We start from the raw sequence: 22228 nt of genomic DNA on the forward strand, positions 1-22228 counted from the left end.
GGAAAGCCATCCATAACCTTCTTCCAGTTTTCTCCCAATGAACCAGGTATGACTTGAAGTCAGGTAACCTTACCAAATTCTAGGAACAAACTTGAGTAGGGGACTCTCCTTTGATGATCCAGTTCCCCTTTTTGTATGCTCTCTTTGATCTACAGAATGTGCCCTTTTCATCTTTTATAGTCCCCTCATATGCAACCTCTGGTTATGGGTGGAATCCGAACTTGAGAAGGGTGGTTAGGTATATAGATTTAGAAAACACTATGTCCCTTTTGGCATTGCTTGAAAATGTTTTTCTGGATCCTCAGAAGGAAGATTGTAGAATTTGGACCCCCTCCCCCTCAGGCTCTTACTCTTGTGTTTCTTTCTTTAAAACCCTAACCCAACAATCTACTTCCCTCGGGATGTCTTTCCCTGTTAAAGAGATATGGTGCAAGCCTATCCCTCCTCAGGATGGAAGTGTTTGTTGAGAATCTTTCATAGAAAGAATCAACATTGATGATCTTCTTCAAAGAAAAAGACCCAAGACTTGTTTATCCCCGCACAAGTGTATTCTTTGCAAAGCAAATGAGGAGAATAGGTACTACTTATTAGTGTCTTGCCATTATGAAAAAGTTGTTTGGGATTGGGCTTTATCCCTTTTTGGGTGTAGTTGGAGCCTTGCACTGAATGTACAGAGTTTGTTCTCTCCATCCTTTTTCAGTTGGCCGGTGAAAAGAAGGGAGATAAGTGGAGGAGTATTAGGGCAGTTGTGTGTTGGTCCTTGTGGGAAGAAAGAAACTCTTGGATTTTTTTAGATAAGGAGAGGAATGCTGAGAACTTAATAGAGTTGTGGGAAGAAAGAAACTCCTAGACCTGTTTCCAGACTTTACTGCAGATGATTTGTGAAGAAGATGGAAAGAAAAGAAAGTTCTACGGCTTATGCCCAGGTTAAAAGGGCCATAAGTCCTTGGGTTCCCCCTCCTGCTGGTTTATATAAAGTTGAATTTTGATTGCAGTAGCATTGGGAATCCAAGGCTATTAGGTATTGGGGGAATTTTCAGAAATGAGGAAGGGAATGCCTTAGGCCTTTTCTCTAGCCCAATTGGTGAGGGTGACTCTCTTAGGGATGAGATTTTAGCAGCCTTGGAAGGGATTCAACGGGCAAGAGACCTGAATATTAGGAGGCTGATTATTGAAGATGATTCGAAGGTAGTGGTAAATTGGTTAAAGGAAGATAAGCCTGGAATGTGGAAATACAGCAATGAGAGGAAAACGTTCAACTGGTTGGCAAGGATGTTCAGATAAAGTATAACTAGGTGAAAAGAACTACAAATTCCTATGCTAATGGGCTAGCTAAGCAAGGGGTGAATAGGGATTCTTTTTTGGGCCTTATTTCTAACTCTACACTTTTTCTTTTCTTTGTTTATGGGGAAGTTAAGATAGTTTACCTCCCTCCGCTTATTTGTAATATTTTCATTCTTGGCAATAAATCCGATTGAAAAATGAGGAAGAAGAGAAGAGAAGGGAAGAAGAGAGAAGAGAAGAAGAAAGAAAGGAAGAAGAAAAGGTTTGGAGCAATGGAACAGTGCCGGTGGCGCCAGCTTCTATTATATTATATAGGGCAACAAAAATAAGAAGGGAAAAGACACTTGTGCCCCTGCTGTAAGTGAAATACAATAACAGAAAATAGAAAAGGCTTTAACTAGCCAAACAGACCCTAACAAAATAACCAAATTATTTCAATACTCCCCCTCAAGTTGGAGCATAGATGTTAATCATGCCCAACTTGTCACACAAATCATTGTGCCGCACATGATGAAGACCTTTGGTGAAGATATATGCAAGTTGTTCTTCTGAGCTGACATATGGAGTACACACTTCTCCATTTACAAGTTTCTCTCTAACAAAATGCTTGTCCACTTCAATGTGTTTCGTCCTATCATGCAGGACTGGATTAGCAGCAATATTGATGGCAGCTTTATTGTCACAGTAGAGTGACATAGGGTTGCTCACTGTAAAACCCAATTCACCTAACAGATTTCTTATCCACATGATTTCAGCAACCCCATGAGACATCGCTCTATATTCTGCTTCAACACTAAATCTAGCCACCACACTTTGTTTTTTACTTTTCCATGTGACCAGGTTTCCTCCTACAAAGTCACAATACCCACTGGTAGACTTTCGACCATCAACTACCCCTGCCCAATCAGCATCAGTATATACTTCCACCTTTAAGTGTCCATGTTTCTGGAACAACAAACCAGCTCCGGGAAACTTCTTGAGGTATCTAAGGATCCTCTCTGCAGCTTCAAAGTGAGTTGTCCTAGGATTGTGCATGAACTGACTAAGGACACCCATTGCATAAGCAATATCAGGCCTGGTCATAGACAAATACAAGAGTCTCCCTACAAGTCTCTGGAACTCCTTCACATCTTTCAAAAACTCTCCCTGACTGTCTCCCAGCTAATGATTAGATTCAATTGGTGAGTCAATTGGTTTTACCCCCAACTTGCCTGTATCTTCGAGTAGATCTAGTACATATTTCCATTGGGAAATAAGATGCCCTTGTGAGAGCAGGCAACTTCAATTCCAAGGAAATAACGTAAGGGGCCTAGATCTTTCACCTTAAATTGAGTGGCTAAGAATTTTTTTAGTCTCTGTATTTCAGCCTCCCAATCTCCTATGATCACAATGTCATCCACATACACAATTAGAGCTGCAATTTTCCCTTCACCTTTTTTCACAAATAGAATGTGATCTGACTGGCATTGTTTGAACCCCATCTATTGAACTGCCGAGTGGAACTTACTAAACCAGGCCCGAGATGATTGTTTCAACCCATATAAAGATTCTTTTAACCTGCACACTTTCTGTTCACTACCTTTGGCACAAAAACCCGGAGATTGGATCATGTACACTTCCTCTTCCAAGTCATCATTCAAGAAAGCATTTTTTATGTCCAACTGGCGAAGTTCCCAGTCAAGATTTGCTGCCAATGAAAGAAGAATCCTAATAGACTTCATCTTGGCTATTGGAGCAAAAGTCTCTGCATAGTCCACTCCATATACCTGTGTAAAACCTCTTGCTACCAGTCTAGCCTTGTACCTTTCAACAGTTCCATCAGCCTTGTGTTTCACTGTGAACACCCACTTGCAATCCACTGGTTCCTTCCCTTCAGGAAGATCCACCAACTCCCAAGTGTCATTTTTGTGTAATGCATCAATTTCTTCCTACATTGCATCTGCCCATTCAGGTTTGGATAAAACTTCTACCACATTCTTAGGAATGGGGACACTGTCCACAGAAGAGAGGAATGCACGGAATGAAGGTGAATGAAGGTGAAATGTGATCAAAGGTGAAAGGTGAAATGTGATCATAGGACGATTAGTAGTACAAGATCTAGCACCCTTTCTCTTAGCAATAGGAACATCAAGATCATTAATGACAGGGGAATCAATATTGAGAGGAACAGGCATATCAATAGGAGCAAGTGTACCTGGTTGATGAGAAGGATCTGCCTCTGGCGAATCTGATGATGTTGGTTGCATAATGTCAGGTTCCACGGCTCTTGAACTTTGTTGTCTTTTATGGCGGCAATGAAAGACATAGAACGGAGAATTGGGTAGAAGAGGTAGTTGAGTTTGAGCCGCCTATTTCTCCTCAACCCTACTCTCCCCATGAGGAGAAACCGAGAAGAAAGATTGATTCTCAAAAAATGATACATCGATGGAGACATAGTACTTGCGAGAGGTAGAATCATAGCAACAATACCCCTTTTGAGATAATGGGTAACCAAGGAAAACGCAAGGAATAGCCCAAGGATCAAACTTACCTCAAGTAGGGGACAAGTTATGGACAAAGCAACGATACCCAAAAACACGCATCGGAGTGGTGGACAACGGAGCTATAGGAAACAAAAGCTGATGTGGAGCCTTATACTCTAGTAGCCGAGATGGCATACTGTTGATGATGTATGTAGCACACAGAACTACATCCATCCAAAAACATTTTGGCACATTCATATGAATTAATATGCCACGAGCTACTTCGAGAAGGTGATGGTTCTTTCGTTTAGCAAGACCGTTTTATTGGGGTGTCCTAGCACAAGAGCTTCGTTGAAGTGACCCACTCGAAGCAAAAAACTCCATGAGATCACTATGGAAGTATTCCTTCGCATTGTCCGACTGGAAGATATGGATTTCAGTTTGGAACTGAGTGAATACCATGTGTTGAAAGTCTTTCACAATTTTTGGCACTTCATCTCTAGATCGCATAGGGTAAACCCAAGTGTATTTAGAGTAATCATCAATCAAGGTAATGGAGTACTTATATCCAGCCTCAGTAGGTAGAGTAACAGGGCCCCAAACATCAGAATAAACAATATGAAATGGAAATTCAGATTTTTATTTCTCAAAGGAAAAGAACTTTTAAAATGTTTACTCAATTGACATGTCTGACACTGTAACTGACTCACTGACAAGGACTCAAACAACTTTGGGAACATAACTTTTAATGACTCAAAAGAAAGATGACCAAGCCAACTGTGCCATAAATAGGCTTGACTCTCACTGGACGAACTTGTGGACTCTGTAGCCACAAGACTAGGTTTGTTATCCAACACGTAGAGACCATCCACCATGCTTCCTCTACCAATCGTCTTCCCCGAGGTCAAATCCTGAAACACACATGAAGACGGAAAGAAAGTGACTGAACAGTTCAAGGAGTGAGTAATACTACTAATGGACAACAAATTTATGGGTAATTTGGAATATGCAATACATTAGAAAGGGTAAGGCCGAGTGGGAGAGGTATGGTGCCTTGGCCAGCCATGGTAGAGAAAGAACCATTAGCTAGTCTTACCTTATCTCTCCTAGAGAGAAGGTTATATGTCTGAAATAAATTTGACTTACCGGTCATGTGGTTTGAAGCTTCGGAGTCAATAACCCAAGGAGAATCAGTGATATGAGATGGTCACGAAAGAGGTAGAGGGAGTAGGACCAAAATCCATCTGGCGAAAAGTCCTACCATACAATTCCAAATGGTCACGAAAGGAGTTGATAATTTCTTCCTTAGGGTCAGAACTGGGATGCCTCTCCTAAGTTACCAATGGACTAGTCTCTTGAGATACCATATTAGCTGAGTTATACTTGTTCTGATTCTGTTGATTTGGTTTCTTGCCTTGATCAGGTGTTGACTTCTTACCCAAATCCTGTGCCCATTTAGGTTTTCCATGGAGATCCCAACATGTATCTTTGGTGTGTCTTGTCTTCTGGCAGTGAGTGCACCAAAATTTACTCTTATCATTTGTTCTCTTCTAAGAATCACCTTTCTTAAAAGCACCTCCGACATTTGTATCTAAATTTCCCCAGACAGCTAGGGCAACTGACTCCCCCTCTGCACAATTCATCACACTTCTTCTACTCTCTTCTGACTGCACTAAGGCATACACCTCCTGAACTGATGGCAAGTCTTTACTACCCAAGATCTGCACCCTGATGGACTCATATGAAGGATTCAGCCCTAGGAGAAAGGCAAAGACACGTTGCTGAGATACAAGTGACTTATATGCCTTTGAATCTTCATCACACTTCCAATTCACATTCTGGTAGTGATCAAGTTCTTTCCATATCGATGTCGAATCAGAATAGTACATCGAGAGACTCCTCTCCCCCTGCTTGCAAGTAGAGGATTCAGCTTGCAGTTGGTTCTTGGCATAGTGTCTCTGCTCTGAATAGGTGGACTTTGCTTGTTCCCATATCTCACAAGCAGTTTCAGCCCACATAAATGTCTTCCTTACCTGTGGCAGCATGGAAACCAAGAGCCATGACATCACCATACTATTCTCTTGGTTCCACCTATCATATTCAGCACTACCGTTCTTCGGTTCCTTCACTCTCCCATTGATGTATCCTATTTTCCCCCTAGCAGTGATGTAGAGCTTTATTCCCCTAGACCACTCAAGGTAGTTCAGACTATCAAAGGGAATAACAGCCATGGGGAAATTCATATCCATTCCCCCACTCACTCCATTGTGGCTCCCTGAAATCTTTGAAGTAGCAGAATTCTCAGACGGCATGGTAAACACAGAGTTTTTTTATCTAAACTCTCAACTTAGGATCCCCCCTTGTACCGACAAAAACTCCACACACAACAATTCAGTTCTAGACTTAATGTGAGCACAAAAAACAGCACCAATTTCCAAAGAACTATGACGAGACTGATTTTCAGATCTGCATGAAGAACAGTCCCAGTCTACTGGTTTTCCAGTAAGTTCCACAGCATTAATCAATAAGAGAGATCCTAACGCACATGAAATCAGACTAACGAGCAGAGAAAACAGGTCATCTGTGACCTACAATCACCTTTTCATAGGTACAGGATCACACGATCCAACAAATAAAAGAGGTATAACCCTCACAAAAGTCTGCCGACATTCAGTGGTTTGGATTCATTTGTTCTCCACTTGGTACACGACCAAGGAAAGAAATAAAAGAAAAAAAAAAAACTTTTGGGTTGTACCAGTTGCGGATCTGATTTGATCAGCCCAGATTCAATCCTCTGTTCCGCCCAGATTCAGCAACTTGAAGAGAAAACTTGGTCGCCCAGATTCAACAACCTTGCTCTGATACCATCTTGGCAATAAATCCGATTGAAAAATGAGGAAAAAGAGAAGAGAAGAAGAAAAGGTTTGGAGCAATGGAACAGTGCTGGCGGCACCAGCTTCTATTATATTATATAGGACGACAGAAATAAGAAGGGAAAAGACACCTGTGCCCCTACTGTAAGTGAAGTACAATAACAGAAAATAAAAAAAAGGCTTTAACTAGCCAAACAGACCCTAACACAAATAACTAAATTATTTCAACATTCTTAATCGAATTCAATGAAGATTTCTGTGATTGATAAAAAAACCCTTTCTTAACTCTCCTCACCGGAAAAACAAATTACAGATTACAATTGTGCCCAAAACATGATTCCTTTCCACCCCTTGTTTTGCTAGAGCATCAGCAAAAGCATTAGCAGTTCTTTTAACACAACAAACCTTCGCCTCCATATCCTGAGTTAGCCACTTGGATTTCTTCTCCTCACCTCTGAATATCCAGAAACCACTCCCCTCCTTTTGCAGCCAATTCACTACCAACTTTGAATCACCTTCTATAATCAGCTTTTTCACATTCATATCCTTTGCCTTTTGCACTTCCTCCATCACAGCCAGTATCTCAGCTCTTAAGGAGTCTCCTACACTAATTGGACCTGATATATGCCAATGACTTTGCTTTCCTTATTTCTAAATACCCCTCCAATACTGGAAGGACCTCGATTACCTGCACTACTTCCATTAAAATTTAACTTAATATAATCATTAAGTGGGGGAAACCATAAAGGCCTCAACTTGGCCTGATGTGAGTCAGAAGAAGCCACTTCCTTCCAGTTCTTCATAATATCAACTGAAGAAAGTCAGCAAATAGCTTCAGTGTTTTGACCCAATGAACCGCCCCAATCAGGATGGTCTCAATAATTGACTCTTTGCTTCTTTCCATATCTGGAAATATTCTAGAGTTTCATTCTTCCCAAATATTTCAACTCACCACAGCCCTTGTACATCTCCACAACACTCTTCCTTTTTTTTTAGGCCATCCAAAGAAGGTAGAAGTACACAGGCTTTGCATGTTAGGTGGGCAATTCCACCTACACCCAAACAGTGAGAAAAATCATTCCCAAACAGTTTTAACAAAGAGGTAGGAGATTAATAAGTGAAGGCAAGTTTCTCCATTAGCCATATAGAGAGTACACCAATTTGGGGATAAGCACCACTTGGGTCTTTTTAATTGGATAAGATCACACAAGTATTAGGAAGACCTCTCAATAAAAGCCTCCAATCCTTGGGTGAATAGGTTTACACCAAACCTCCTTAATAGGAAAAGGACAACCCAAACTAATAGAGAGCTGGTTTAGAGCCTTGAAAAACGAGGCACAAGAGAAAACATCAAAGGAGATAGTCCAGGTATAACTGTTAGAGCAAGATGGATCCACAAAAACCCCTTCAAGGACCTGAAGCAAATCCAAGACATCATTTAGCTCTAGATCCCTTACATCCCTTCGCAAACCCAAAGCCCAATTAAAGCCACTTCTTAAGCGTGAGGGAACAAGGTAGACACAGACTCATCTTTGTATCTCAAGAAGGCAAACATACAAGGAAATTTATCTTTCAGAGAAAGGCTCTCCACCCAAATTTGTACCCAGAATTTTATGTTGGTCCCAAAACAAAGATCATACCTGACAAAAGGCAAGAACAAAAGGCAGAACAACATGAATGGCCTTCCAAGGGGAGGCACCAATAGCCCTATAGTGCACTCTAGCATCCCAACCATTGGCCAGAAGCTCATGAATGCTTATAACCAGTTTTGCCCATAGTTTATCTTTATCCGCAGGTAATCTCCACAACCATTTTTACCCAGTAAAGCCACATTCCTTTCCAATAAGTTACCTAAGTAACCCTAGGCCACCAGACTCCTTACTCCTACAAACCAGTTCCTAGCTAACTCTATGGTCCCTCTTCTCCTCCCCCTGGCTCCCACAAAAAATCCCTCATCAATCTTTCCAATTTTCTCCCCACACTCTACTAGCATCTTGAACACTAACATGTAATAAATAGGCAGGTTTGCTTATGTGGACCTTATCAAAGTGATCCTTCCCCCTAAAGACAAGTACCTCTTCTTCCAAGAGGCAAGGTTTTTAGCAAATCTCTCAACTATAGGATCTCATAAGCTACTCTTTCTTGGATTATCCCCTAGACGTAGGCCCAAGTATTTCATTGGCCATTGAGAAAGCCCACATCCCAAAATATTTCCACATTCTGACATCTCCTCTCATCCATATTTATACCCACCATACAACTCTTCTTAAAATTCACTTTAAAATTGGAGATCTGTTCAAAAAGTTGGATTGTTAACTTAAGATTCCTAATCAACCTCTTATTCCCTCTTTCACAAAACATGATTGTATCATTTGCAAATTGCAAGTGTGTAATTGGTATCCCATCACGACCTACTTTCCACCCCATAACTAATCCTTGTGAATCCACCTTAGAGATTAATTTCCCAAGGACCTCAACAACTAAAGATAAAGGAGGAGGGGGTCCCCTTGCTTAATTCCTCTTAGAGCTGGAAAGAAAGCCACCATTGTTCCGTTCACCAAGAGAAAGTAATGGCAAGACCTAATAACCCCATTATCCACTTGCACCATCTTAACCCAAAACCCAAAACTCCACATAACTTCCAACAAGAATAACCAGTCCACCAAGTCAGGCTTTTTTTCTTTTTCAAACCCAACTTACAAATTAATCCTTTCTTTCCTACTTTTTCATTCCCTCCACACTTCCATTAGCAAATAGGATTTGATCAGTGATTTGCCTATTCATCACAAAGGCCCCTTGGTTAGGTGAAATGATTAAAGGGAGGATTAACCTAATTCTTAAAGACAGAACCTTGGCTATTATTTTGTATAAGCTAGTCACCAAACTAATTGGCCTAAACTCACAAGGATGGGCTGCATCAACCTTCTTGGGCACCAAAGCAATAAAAGTTGAATGTAGACCTGGATTCGTGATGCCTCTCAAAATGTCCCAACAATCTTGGTAGAAAGCCATTGTGAAACCGTCCAGCCCTAGTGCCTTGGTTAAACCTATCCATAGAAAAAACAGCCTCCTTAATTTCCTCCAACTCAAAACTCCACTTCAACCAATTATTGATATCAATTGGTAATCTAGTCCACTCAAGACCTTGGAGCCACACTCTCTCATTCAGGATTTCAGGGGTTTCCTAAAGATGGATTTGAAATGCTCCATAAAGGCCCCACCTATCTCATTTGGATATGTGATTGTTACTCCATCAAGCACCAATTTTCAAATATGAATTTTCTTCTTCCCACCATTAGCCACTGTGTTTATACATACTAATAGGATACAATATTTTTCTTCTTCCTGTCTCTAATTTTTACAATATTTTCCCCTTGACATTTCCAATATTTCTGACATATGTCCTATATTTTGTCAAGCGACATTTCCATCGACTTCGACATTATACATACTAATAGGATACAGCCATAGTAATGATATCATAATATGGCACCTGTCTTGTGATTTTTGTTGCATAGGCAGGCACCTTGTAACCCACCTAGGTGACACCTTGACAACTATGATCATGTTTATGTCCAGTTATTTTGAAACTAGTGTCATTTCTCAATATTTATATCTTACCAAATTTATTTAGATTTCTAAACACATACAGATTTGTTATAGTATGTACTGTAAAAACCATGGTTTAAAATTTGCAAGTATTTCCTAATGCTTCCACTCCACAACAAATTTCCATTTCTGGTATTGACATCAAATAAGGCTTGACATATTCCCCAGTGCAGTAAAAACTATTAAATTGTTTTCAACAAGTTTTGTGTTGCTAATTATATTAATGCAATAACTCTGTGTGAGTTTGTCTTACACCACCAGTCCCGAGACAGGACAAAGGAGGGTTGCATCAAGTTTGAAGCCCACACTAAAACTTTTCCCAAACTCTCATGATCATGGATCCTGATGTGTCTTCTCATGCTCATGCTGGGTGTTCTCTGGAAACAATGTTCTTTTTTTCTTTTTACAATAAACAGAAAAATTTTCTTTAAAAATAAAAAGAAGATGATTACAATCATTCAGATGTTGAGGAAACACTGAGCAAAACAATCAAAGAAAGTTTTCAGAATTACAGTTTTGTAATTCAAGTACAACCCAAATATTAGCCCCTAGTTCTGAAAGGCAGACTAGGGCAATTTCAGGTAACATAAGCACCCAATCTACAACCGACTTTCCAATGGCTGCCACAATCTTCCACTGCTTATCTTCAAACACTCTTCTGTTCCTTTCTTTCCAGATGGTCCAACATACAGCAAATGATACAGCTCCACACCACTTTAGCTTTCTTACTCACTCGTTAGTGATGGCCTCTAAGAAAAATTTTCACCCGGGAACCTTGGTTGAAAAACTTGCATTCCAAAAAGTGACCATCTTTGATGAGCCCAACAAAAAAGGAGAATAAAGAAGAATAAAAAAAGAGAAAGAGAAACGAAAAAAAAGAAAAAATGATGTAAAAATGTTCTAAACTTGTTTGTTTTTGTTAGAATACTCGAGTCAGGGGTATTTTGGTCATTCTGGTGTATCTTCTTGAAAGTGAAAGGTCTATTGTATCTGAGTTTAAGTTATGTGTCCCATCTTCTATGAGGGACAAAATTGTCTTTCTTGTAACTCAAGTTTTATGAATAAAAGTCAAGTGGGTCGGCTAGGAGAATGATTTTTAACATTCTCTCTTCTAGTCTAGCCGAATACTCTTCTCCTCTCCTTCTTCTTTCTCTTTTCTTTCTTCTTTCTTCTTCTCTACTTTGACTTAGAATCAACTAGGGTTTATTCACAATTTTTAAGTAGGATCCCAAATAGTTGTTTTCAAGTTGCCAATGTGGGACCAGGGCTATTTCCATCATTTTATAATTCATGTTCTGGTCAGTGGCATTCTAGGGGCTTATGTGTAACTATATTGGTTGGATTCTCTAGCAAGCCATTGAGTCTTATAAAAGAGAGGAAGGAGGATTTTGTAGAGGTCTTTTTGGTTCTCTCTCTCTTGTTTGAGGAATCTACCCATTTGGTGCCTTTCGATCCCTCTATTGCTGCGTGTCAGTGCAAGAGACCAACTTGACGCCATTTTTACTGTAATAGAACTGTTCCAGGAGTTCTAATTCAAGTATCTGAAATCCCTAAGAATCCGACTTTTTTATTGTTTTCAGCTTGTATTGTTGTACATTTGAAATGTTGTATATATCTTGCTTTTCTGTCCACATCAATCTTCAAATGGTGTAATCTCTTTAAAATTATATGTTTATCACTTTATAATAATGCAATTATTCAAAAGAATAGGCCCCCTTATAATTTCAAAAAATATTAACAAATATTTTCATAAGTTAATATGTACAATGTTATAAAATTTTTACAACAAATCTACATAATTTCTAATACTTCCAACACATTTCTAATTTTCAAGTGGTTGATATTCCACCAAAACTGACATTTTAAAACCTTGGTTAAAATATACCATTTTATATAAAGTACTAGTATGTGTTTACATGCGTTGCACGTGACAAATTTTGTGATGATGATAATAGTATATAATATGCTTCCAAAATTTTCTACAAATTTTTTATTATTTTTATGCCTATAAAGATTATTCTTATTTGTCACACTTATTATGGTTCATTAATATAGAGATATGACCAAGTGTTTTCTACATATTTTGTATATTTTTGTGTTTTTATCTTTTTAAAATTTATTATTTGATGATAACTTCACGAGTTGACACAGTTCACTTGAAAAGTTGAATTGACCTACCACCAAACAAGAAAACAATTTCACTTTTGGGTTAGTTTTGAATTTTGTATTTTATTTATATCATCAATAAAAAGTTAAAAACAATTCTTGTTTATTGTGTCTAATTTTTAATATGATTAATGTAAAATTAGAGATATGTTCAAATATTTTCTACAGAATTTCTATCTTTTTCATATTTTTTGTATTTTTATCTTTTTTTTTTAATTTTTATTATTTAATTATGAAATCAATGGTTGACACATATGACTCCAAAGGTTGAACTATTGACCTACCACTAGGAAACGAATTTCATTTTTGGGTTGGTTTTAAATTTCATCTTTTATTTCCAACATCAATAAAGTAACTATTACTTATCACACTTATTTTTCTTTAATATGATTAATATAAAATATTAGATTAGTGCCTAAATGTTATTTACAAATTTTTGTATTGTCCCATAATGTTTTTTATGTTTTTATATTTTTCCATTTTTTATTTAATTATAATATCAAGGGTTGACACATAAAGGTTGAATTGTTGACCTGCCACAACAAAAAAAAATTATTTTCGGATTGGTTTTAAATTTATATTTCATTCCAACATCAATAAAAATAATTATTATTTATCACATTTATTTTCTTCAATATATATATATATATAACATTAGAGATGTGCCCAATTTTTCTATAATTGTTATTTATTTATATTTTAAGAGTTTTTTATTTAATTATGACATCATGAATTAGCCCACTTGTCCCAAATGGTTGAATTGCTTACTCACCACCATGATAGAAAAATGGTTCCATTTTTGGGTAAATTTTAAAAAATATGTATTTTATATTGTTAAAAGCATTGGATCTAGATTTAATTGATAGAATTTATTTGTTTTTATTTTGTAGAAATAATATCTTAAATATAGGATTCAATAAAAGAATGGGAGTTAATACCCTAAGATAAGACTGCATGAGAAGGAATTGAATGAGGAGAAATGTAGTACTTCAAATTACATTCTATGCCTTCACAACTAGAGAAGGACCGAATTCAAAAATAGGGGTATTCTAGTCAAAAATAGGATTCAATGAATGTTAATGGGAGTTAATACTTTAAATATGAGACTTAAAGAGAGGGATTTGAATGAGGGGAAAAGTAGTTTTTCAAATTACATTTGCATCCTTAAAATTAGACAAAGACCAAATTAAAATATTGGGATAATTTAGTCAAACAATAGTTCCACACCATTATTCATACTTTTAATAATGGTATAGATAAGCATTAAATGAAAAATGTAAAATGACATTTTTGTTATAGACCTATGGTATGTTTTCCAATTATTGAACAAAAGTACTTTTGTGTCTTTTTATCAAATAAGCACTAAATGAATATGTAAAATTAGGGGTGGCAAATGGATGGGTTGAGTTGGGTTGGGTAAGGGTTGAATATCAACCCACCCATATTGACCCACCAACCCACCATGACCCATCATCAATCCTAGTTAAAGGGTCATAACCCACCCTGACCCACCCATATTGACCCACTTGATCCATCCATATTGACCTTTAACCACCCTCATCCATACTAACCCACCTACCCTCTTATAAATACAAAAATGGGTCAAGACGGCCCGTACACGCAAAATAATAAATTTTGAGAGAATAATCTCTCTCAAGACTGTCACGTGACAAAAATGAGTCAGGTCAACCTGTATACCCGAAAATGCAAAAATTGTAGATAAATGCAGAAATTTGAAGAAAAATTGCAGAAAATACAAAAAAACAAAAATATAGAAAAATACAAAATTTACGAAAAATACTAAAAAATTATAGAAAATTCAGAAGTTTTGCAGAAAAAAATCAGAAAATATGCAAAAAATACCAGAAAATTTTAGAAAAGGTAGAGAAATGCCAAAAAATTGCAAAAATGCAGAAAATACCAAAAAAGTACAAAAAATGCATAACTTTTATAAAAGTGCTTTCGCAAAAGTACTTTTATGAAAGTACTACAAAAATACTATAAAAAGGCTTTCATAAAAGTACTTTCAGAAAAGCACTTACAAAAGTGCTTTCGCAAAAGTACTTTTGTGAAAGTACCTACAAAAGTACTTCTATAAAAGTGCTTTAATAGAAGTACTTTCATAAAAGCACTTAAGTGCTTTTATGCATTCATAAAAGTACTTTTATAAAAGTGCTTGTGTAAAAGTGCTTATATAAAAGTACTTTTATGCTTTCGTAAAAGTGCGTTCGTGTAAAAGTGCTTGTGTAAAAGTACTTTTACAAAAGTACTTTTATGCTTTCATAAAGTGTTTTCATAAAATTACTTTAATAAAAGTGCTTTCATGTAAAAGTGCTTTTATGCTTTCATAAAAGTGTTTTCGTAAAAGTACTTTCATAAAGTGCTTTTGTAAAAGTACTTTCGTAAAAGTACGTTTATAAAAGTACTTTTGTGTAAAAGTTCTTTTCATAAAATTACTTTATAAAATTGCTTTTGTATAAAATTGCATGTGAACACGAAAGTTAACATCTATTTTATTTCACTTTTATTCTCAAAATGAAATTTGGCATAGTGGTTTGGAAGTGTAATGAGATGTTGGCACGCTAGGAGGTTTGAGTTCGAATTGCTACAACTTCCATTTTTTTAGATTTGGCGAGTATAGATAGAGCTGACTTTGATCCAACCCATCTTGACCCATGCGACCCAACCCATCCTGACCCTAATGGGTACCCTCGACCCAACCCACCCTAACACTTTTCCACTGACCCTAATGGATTGCTCGACCCATATTGATCCATCAATAGATTGGGTGGGTATTCCAAGGTGGGTGGGTTGGGTGGGTCAAATGGGTTGGGGTCAAGATTGCCAGCCCTATGTAAAATAGCAATTTTGCCTTTACTTATTTTTCAATTCAAACTTTAGAGGGGCATTTGTTGTCCAATGAGAATTCCAGAAGCCAAGGACACCTATTTGCACTTCTATAGATGGTATAGATAGATTAATGCTATGAACTATCCATGTTTACGAGTCTCATAGGCTAAAACACAAGAAAAGGTTAAATAAACCTGAGGACTATCCATATCTTTCAGAAAAAAGGCAAAAAGGTTTAAACACTAGGAATATGTAAACTTGGATGAGTGACATCTCTGACTTCCCAGAAGAAGGAAACTGTACCAATAGCTATGACAGTTTATTTCTAGCTAAATATATCTAAATGGCAACTATCCCATGACTGTTCAAGAACAAGAAGTGTGCAGTAGTTGAAAACTGTTCTAGTTTTAAATGGGCACTATATAGGGGTATAGGCCTTCTGTAACTTACACTTGGACTATCAAACCCGCCTTCATTTGCATCACAAAGATCCAGTGCTATTTTCCGGAGCATCGGCCACTGTAAATATCATAGAGGGAAGATAGGTAATAATTTGTCCAAGCTAAATTTCCTTCTAAAAGTTTTCAAACAAACCTTACCCTTGAAGCAGCATCAACAATGAAGTTCCTTTGGATTCCACGGCCCTGTATTTTGATGGTGACAATTCAATCAATCAGTCAAAAGTTGAGGAAGAAAGAGGCAGACACTACTGAAACAAGATTGGGATCACTGATTTTTGATAATATAAGCTATAAGCTACATTAGATCCTGATATTTCAGGTAGACAGATTTCAGGAGTGGTAAGATTATCCTGAAGTAATCAACAAGTTATCTTAAACATTAACTACTGGTCAGCTTAAATAATTAAGTTCTTCAAGGAAGAACTACAAAATTGCAGCAGTCAAGGTAAAAACTATAGTCTCAAAAGAACGCACAATGGAAGAAAAGAACTCAAATTGAGTAGTAAAACCAGCTAATGTTTTTTTCTCTTCTCAAGTTTCCTTGATTCAGATGCATATCTGACATACAACTTACAGAAAGAGACAAGAGTTTAAGAGCACCTCACCCCACCACACCCCCTCCAAAAGGGAAAAAAAGGAAAAAAGAAATAGATGCAGGGGTAATGTGAACAATTCAGTTCTCCCATCTGAGAGGTCATTCTGTGGGAGAAAATCCTACACACTAAACTGCTGGTTAAAACATAAACCTAAATCTTATATGCATTTTAGTTGCTCTATGTCAGTGATGCCTGTTGTACATATCTTACACATACAATGAGACTGCCTATGTGTGCACCCTAAAAACTGCTTCTTAAATGTGTAAATAGGTCAGATGTCTGTCTAAATTGTAAAAGTTTATTTTTAAATTAATTAATAAATATCCATAATAAAGCTCCTATATATCTTATGATTCTTTAGATGGGCATTTGCACTTACGGGACCAAATTATCCCATGAACCTGGTAAAGACATATGGATGTGGCATTGAATAAAGCAGAATAGTGGAATAGGATTCATGTAGCCAACCTCATATAATGTGGATAAGACTTAGTTGAGTATTTAGTAAAGGCATATGAAATGTTGAATGTTGTTTCTGGATTATGTCATGGAAGAAGATGATTTTGGAAAACAGTGGAGAAATGATAATGTCATGGATGTTCTTAGAAAACTCCCCAAGTATGGAGGCACTGTTGTAATCTGGTTTGTGGTTTTACAGCTCATACCATTATTTTTCATGAGGCTATTAAACTAAAACAATAAAAGGTAAGCAGGAAGAAGAGAGAAGAGAGTGGAGAGGAGAGAAGAAGAGAGGAAAGAGAGATAGGGAGCCAAAGAAACAGGCTGGCGGCACCAGCATTAGTATTTATATTAGGGCGACCCAACATTAATAAATAAATAGATAAAAATACAAAAGTGCCCCTGCGGCACCCAAAATTAAACATATACAGTTGTAACACTCCCCCTCAAGTTGGGACGTAGATGTCAATCAAGCCGAACTTGTCACATAAATCATTATGCCGCAAATGATGTAGGCCCTTTGTGAATATGTCCGCAAGCTATTCTTCAGAACTGACATAGAGAGTACACACTTCCCCACTAACAAGTTTGTCCCTGATAAGGTGTTTGTCCTATCAATATGTTTGGTTTTATCATGAATGACTGGGTTGGCTACAATGTTGATGGCAGCCTTGTTATCACAATACAAGAACATGGGACTATTAACTGTAAATCCCAGTTCACCCAACAAAATTTTTTGTCCACAATCTCAACCACTCCATGGGATATTGCTCTGTACTCAGATTCAGCAACCTACAAAAATACAATAACCAATAATGGATTTTCTGTCATCAATTGATCTGGCGTAGTCAATATCTATATACACCTCAACCTTCAAATACCCATGAATAAACAAGCCCTTGGAAACTTCTTAAGATACCTAAGGATCCTCTCAAACTGCCTCCAAGTGAGTCTTCTTAGGGCCATGCATGAACTGACTAAGAACACCCACGACATAAGCAATATTCGACCGGGTCATGGACAGATATAAGAGCCTCCATGGGATATTGTTCTGTACTCAGGTTCAGCAACCTACAAAGGTACAATAACCACTAATGGATTTTCTGTCATCAATTGATCTGGCGTAGTCAATATCTATATACACCTCAACCTTCAAATGCCCATGAATAAACAAGCCCTTGGAAACTTCTTAAGATACCTAAGGATCCTCTCAAACTGCCACCAAGTGAGTCTTCTTAGGGCCATGCATGAGCTGACTAAGAACACCAACGACATAAGCAATATTCGACCGGGTCATGGACAAATATAAGAGCCTCCCCACACATCTTTGGAATTACTTTACATCTTTAATAGTCTCTCCGTGACAATCGCATAATCTGTGATTTGGATCAATGTGAGAGTCAGTTGGCTTCACCCCTAGCTTCCTTGAATCTTATAAAAGATCTAGAATGTACTCCCTTTGAGAAATGAAAACACCATAAGGGACCTAGATAATTCACCTCAATCCGAGTGCTAGGAACTCCTTCAACTTCTGAATTTCAGCTTTCCAATCACTAGTGGTTACTATGTCATCAACATACACTATCAGAGCTGCAATTTTACCTTCCCTCTTTTTACAAATAATGTGTGATCAGACTGGCACTGCATGTAGCTTATCTGTTGCACAACTAAATGATGTTGAACCAAGCCCTTGGTGATTGTTGTAAACCATACAAGGACTACTTCAGCCTACACACTTTCTACTCACTGCCTTGAGCACAAAAACTAGGGGTTTGCACCATGTACCCCTCTTCTACAAGATCACCATTCAAAAAGGAATATTTGATATCCAACTGATGAAGATCAAAATCAAGGTTAGCAACTAGATAAAAGAGGACTCTAATAGAATTCATCTTCATTGTCGAGGAAAATGTCTTAGCATAACCCACTCCATACACCTAAATAAACCCTTTTGCCACTAAGCGGACTTTATAACTTTCCATTGTGCCATCAGCCTTGTGTTTCACTATGAACACTTACATCCTATCAGCTCCTTTCCTTTGGGAAGATCCACCAATTCCATGTACCATTTTTATGTAGAGCATTAATCTCTTCTTTCATTGCATCTGTTCATTTAGGAACTAAGAGAGTTGTTGCCACATTCTTAGGGATAAAAAGACTATCAATGAAAGAGAAGAAATCATGAAAAGAATGTGAGATGTTCTCATAGGAAACAAAATGGGAAATAGAATGCTTAGTGATGCAAGACCTAACTCCCTTTCTTTGTGCAATAGGAATGTCTAGGTCATCAACAATAGAAGTATCAATGGCAATAGGGTTAGGCATATCTATGGGAATAAGAATACCTAGTTGGGTGGGATCCACCCCCAAGGAATCTGATGATGTTGGTGGTACAACTTCAAAATGCTCCATGACTCTTGAACTCAGCTGGCCCTTATGATGACAAAAGAAAACATGAAACGGAGGAGGATCAAGAAGAGGAGGAAGCTGAACCTAAACTAGTTTCTCTTCAACCCTATTCTCCCCCTGAGGAGAAACAAGGAAAAAGAGGTCACTCTCAAAGCACACATCCATAGAAACATAATACTTCTTGAAAACATGATCAAAACACCAGTAACCCTTTTGAGAAGAAGGGTACCTTAAGAAAACACAGGGAATAATACGATGATCAAGTTTACCACGAGTAGGAGACAAATCTTGAACAAAACAACAACAACCAAACCTATAAGAATAGAAAATAAGGGAACTTTGGGAAATAGAAGTTGATGTGGGGCCTCGTAGTCCAACAAACGAGATGGCATATGGTTGATGAGAAATGCAACACATAAAACAACATCCAACCAAAGTATTTTAAGACATTCATATGTATTACTAAGACACAAGCAACTTCAAGGAGATGACAATTTTTTTCTTTCTGCAATGCTATTCTATTGGGATGTTTTGGCACAAGAATTGTAGTGAATGGATCCACACAAAGAAAAAAAACTCTATGAGGTCACTATGGAAATACTCTCCAGCATTGTCAAATTGGAATCTTTGGATTCAATTTTACAATTTTTGGCACTTCATCTCTGGATCGCATTGGATAGACCTATATATATCTGGGGTAATCATCAATAAGTGTAATAAAGTACTTGTAACCAATCTTAGAAGATAAAGTAACAGGGCCCCAAACATCAGAACAAAAATTATATAAAGAAAATTCAGATTTATTATTTCTTGAAGAAAAATGACTTCTACAACCAAAGCTTGTTGATTGGGTTTTAATTCTTCCAGAATTTGTAGGCAGCAAAAAAGAAGATTTTGGTTCAAGTTTCTGGTCTACTTTGTCGGTTTAATTTTGTATGGGTTTTGAGTTTGGTCTGTTTTAGTATGGTTATATTTTAGTTTCTGTTTTGTATTGCTCGGTGGTGATACCTTGTGACCCAAGACATTTGTATTTTTTTATCATTAATAAAAGAATAGTAATCTTCAAAAAAAAAAAGTTACTTCATCTAAACAGAATAAGATATTTAGACTGGGAAATCCACAAGTCAGCCCATAGATCTAAAACTTAGATCAGTGAGTCTGGACACTAGGTACTAAATGGATGACTCATGGTACAAAAAATCTATTGTATATCTAACCTTGATCATAATAACATTCAAAAGAAAAAGCAGCAACAGAAGACTCACAGTATGGCGTAGTGAGAGGTCTTCAATAGCTTTACAATCAAAAAGAGAAGAAACCCCTTCTAATGTTACTTCTCCACAGTCCTAACAATTAAAACAATCATATATTAAAAAAAGTGAGGAAACAGATACAGCACATGAGAAGTGATAGCCCTAAATACATAAAGCTTGGCACAAAAAATTAATAGAAAAACAGAGCAAACTCCAATTCTTATGGGAGATATTTTTTGTAATAAATAAAAAAAGGAATTTTATTGGAAAAAGAAAAAAAGGTACAAGAGAGGTGATAAGATATTGCTCTCAAGAAAAAGAAAGGGCATCCAAAACAAACATAACCTCCCATACCCAAATAGAAAAGCAACAACTTTTCCTTTTTAACCCTTAGAATCTCTCCCAACAATTTGCTTCCAAAGCCTGCATCCCTCAAAGAACCAAAAGGCTCCCAAACCCATCACAAACAAGATCCTAAAACTGAACCCCCAAACAATCACCAATCTGAGCCAGGACTTTCAACATTAACAGGTACTATATTTCTAATTCCCGAAATAACCTTCTTGTATTATATTCACCCTAGAACCAATAAATCCAGCTTCTTGCCAACTTAGACTCCGGTTTCCACTATCTTTTCAACATGGACCATATGCATCTTTTTTTCAATTTTTCTAACTCTGTCAAGATCCATCCCCTCTCCTTCCTCTTAAGGATCTCCATCCACTTTTTCTGAATCATCTTCTCCTAACAAAGCCCCCTCTCTTGCCAAAGTTTCTTCATTAAGATCTGCCAACTTATCTCCCCTGTATGGTCATCACATTAATTGATCAAACAGTTATTGAGTTTTCTTTAAGTCAAATTATGATGTGGCAACTCTGTAATTTCAGTTTTCTTAGTTCTAGTACAATTGGCCAACCTAGAGTTTCTATGCATGTTTTTGTGCTGTTTTAAAACATGGTTATTGATAGGGAAAAGTACCAAAAGAAATTCTGTAAATTTAAAAAGTAGATCAGCTCAAGCAAAACCAAAACCCTGCTGAAGCCTGAGTCTTTATGATTAAATTCCAAATTCCCATGCCATGTCATCTATCTCTAAAAAATGATGATATGGAAATCCAATTTGACAACCCATCAATCTACAACTCAAAGACCACTCTCGCCAGTCCACCTTGCCCTCATGTCTCTCTCTACCTCCTCTCTTTACCAATGATAGAAATACCTCCCCTCGTGTATATAATATGTAGCTACACGAGCCATCCTTCAAATCTTCTTTTTTACAAAACAAAGATCAGAGTTTAAATACAGAGAGAGAATGAGAGAGAATATAATATGCAGTTTCTACATTGCTTCTCAGTGTCTCTCTGAAATCCCAATATTTGAATCTTGAGCTGAAGCTGTCAAGAAACGTGAAATCTTAACAAGACTTAGAACTTAAATCACTTGCTTTGCAGTGTTTTCTCATAGGAAGTCAGCTTTGCCCAATAAAACCTTAACTCAAACATCAATCATTAGTCATGGAATCAACATCCATTCCTTCCCATCAATGGCCCTCCCCCTACCTCACCAGTTTAGACAGCTGGTGCCACCATGCTGCCATGTACCCTTGCCAATTCCTCCTCCAGTTGCTGCTCCTCCAATACTTGTCTCTGTTCTCAATGTTTCTATCCTCTGTACTTGGTTCTGAGATAGTTCTCCCATGGAATTGGTTGTTGAGGATTTTGAGCAAATTTATTGGTTGTTTTTGTTTATTATTTGTTTAGATAGTAAGTGGGACCACAGCACTCTGGTTGGGACCTTTTTGAGTGAT

The 22228-nt window shown here is 37.3% G+C and overlaps 1 protein-coding gene across 13 annotated transcripts in view; it reads right to left on the reverse strand.

Annotated features, from left to right (window-relative positions):
• The window catches only part of LOC148871115 (ubiquitin-protein ligase), an 87229-nt gene that overhangs the window by 5222 nt on the left and 59779 nt on the right, over positions 1-22228 (reverse strand). For 11 of the 13 annotated variants that reach the window (XM_088973930.1, XM_088973931.1, XM_088973932.1 and 8 more), the window contains exons 16-18: positions 20435-20515; positions 15844-15888; positions 15695-15763 (exon numbers count right to left, since the gene is read on the reverse strand). In XM_088973930.1, the coding sequence (XP_088830056.1) occupies positions 15695-15763; positions 15844-15888; positions 20435-20515 (195 nt within the window). The remainder of the gene's footprint in view (positions 1-15694; positions 15764-15843; positions 15889-20434; positions 20516-22228) is intronic. The other 2 variants (XM_088973935.1, XM_088973934.1) reach the window with 1 other exon arrangement.

The sequence above is a fragment of the Nelumbo lutea genome, chromosome 2 (genome assembly GCF_056320005.1).
Source record: "Nelumbo lutea isolate HS-2025 chromosome 2, American lotus-T2T, whole genome shotgun sequence".
NCBI classification, from domain to species: Eukaryota; Viridiplantae; Streptophyta; class Magnoliopsida; order Proteales; family Nelumbonaceae; genus Nelumbo; species Nelumbo lutea.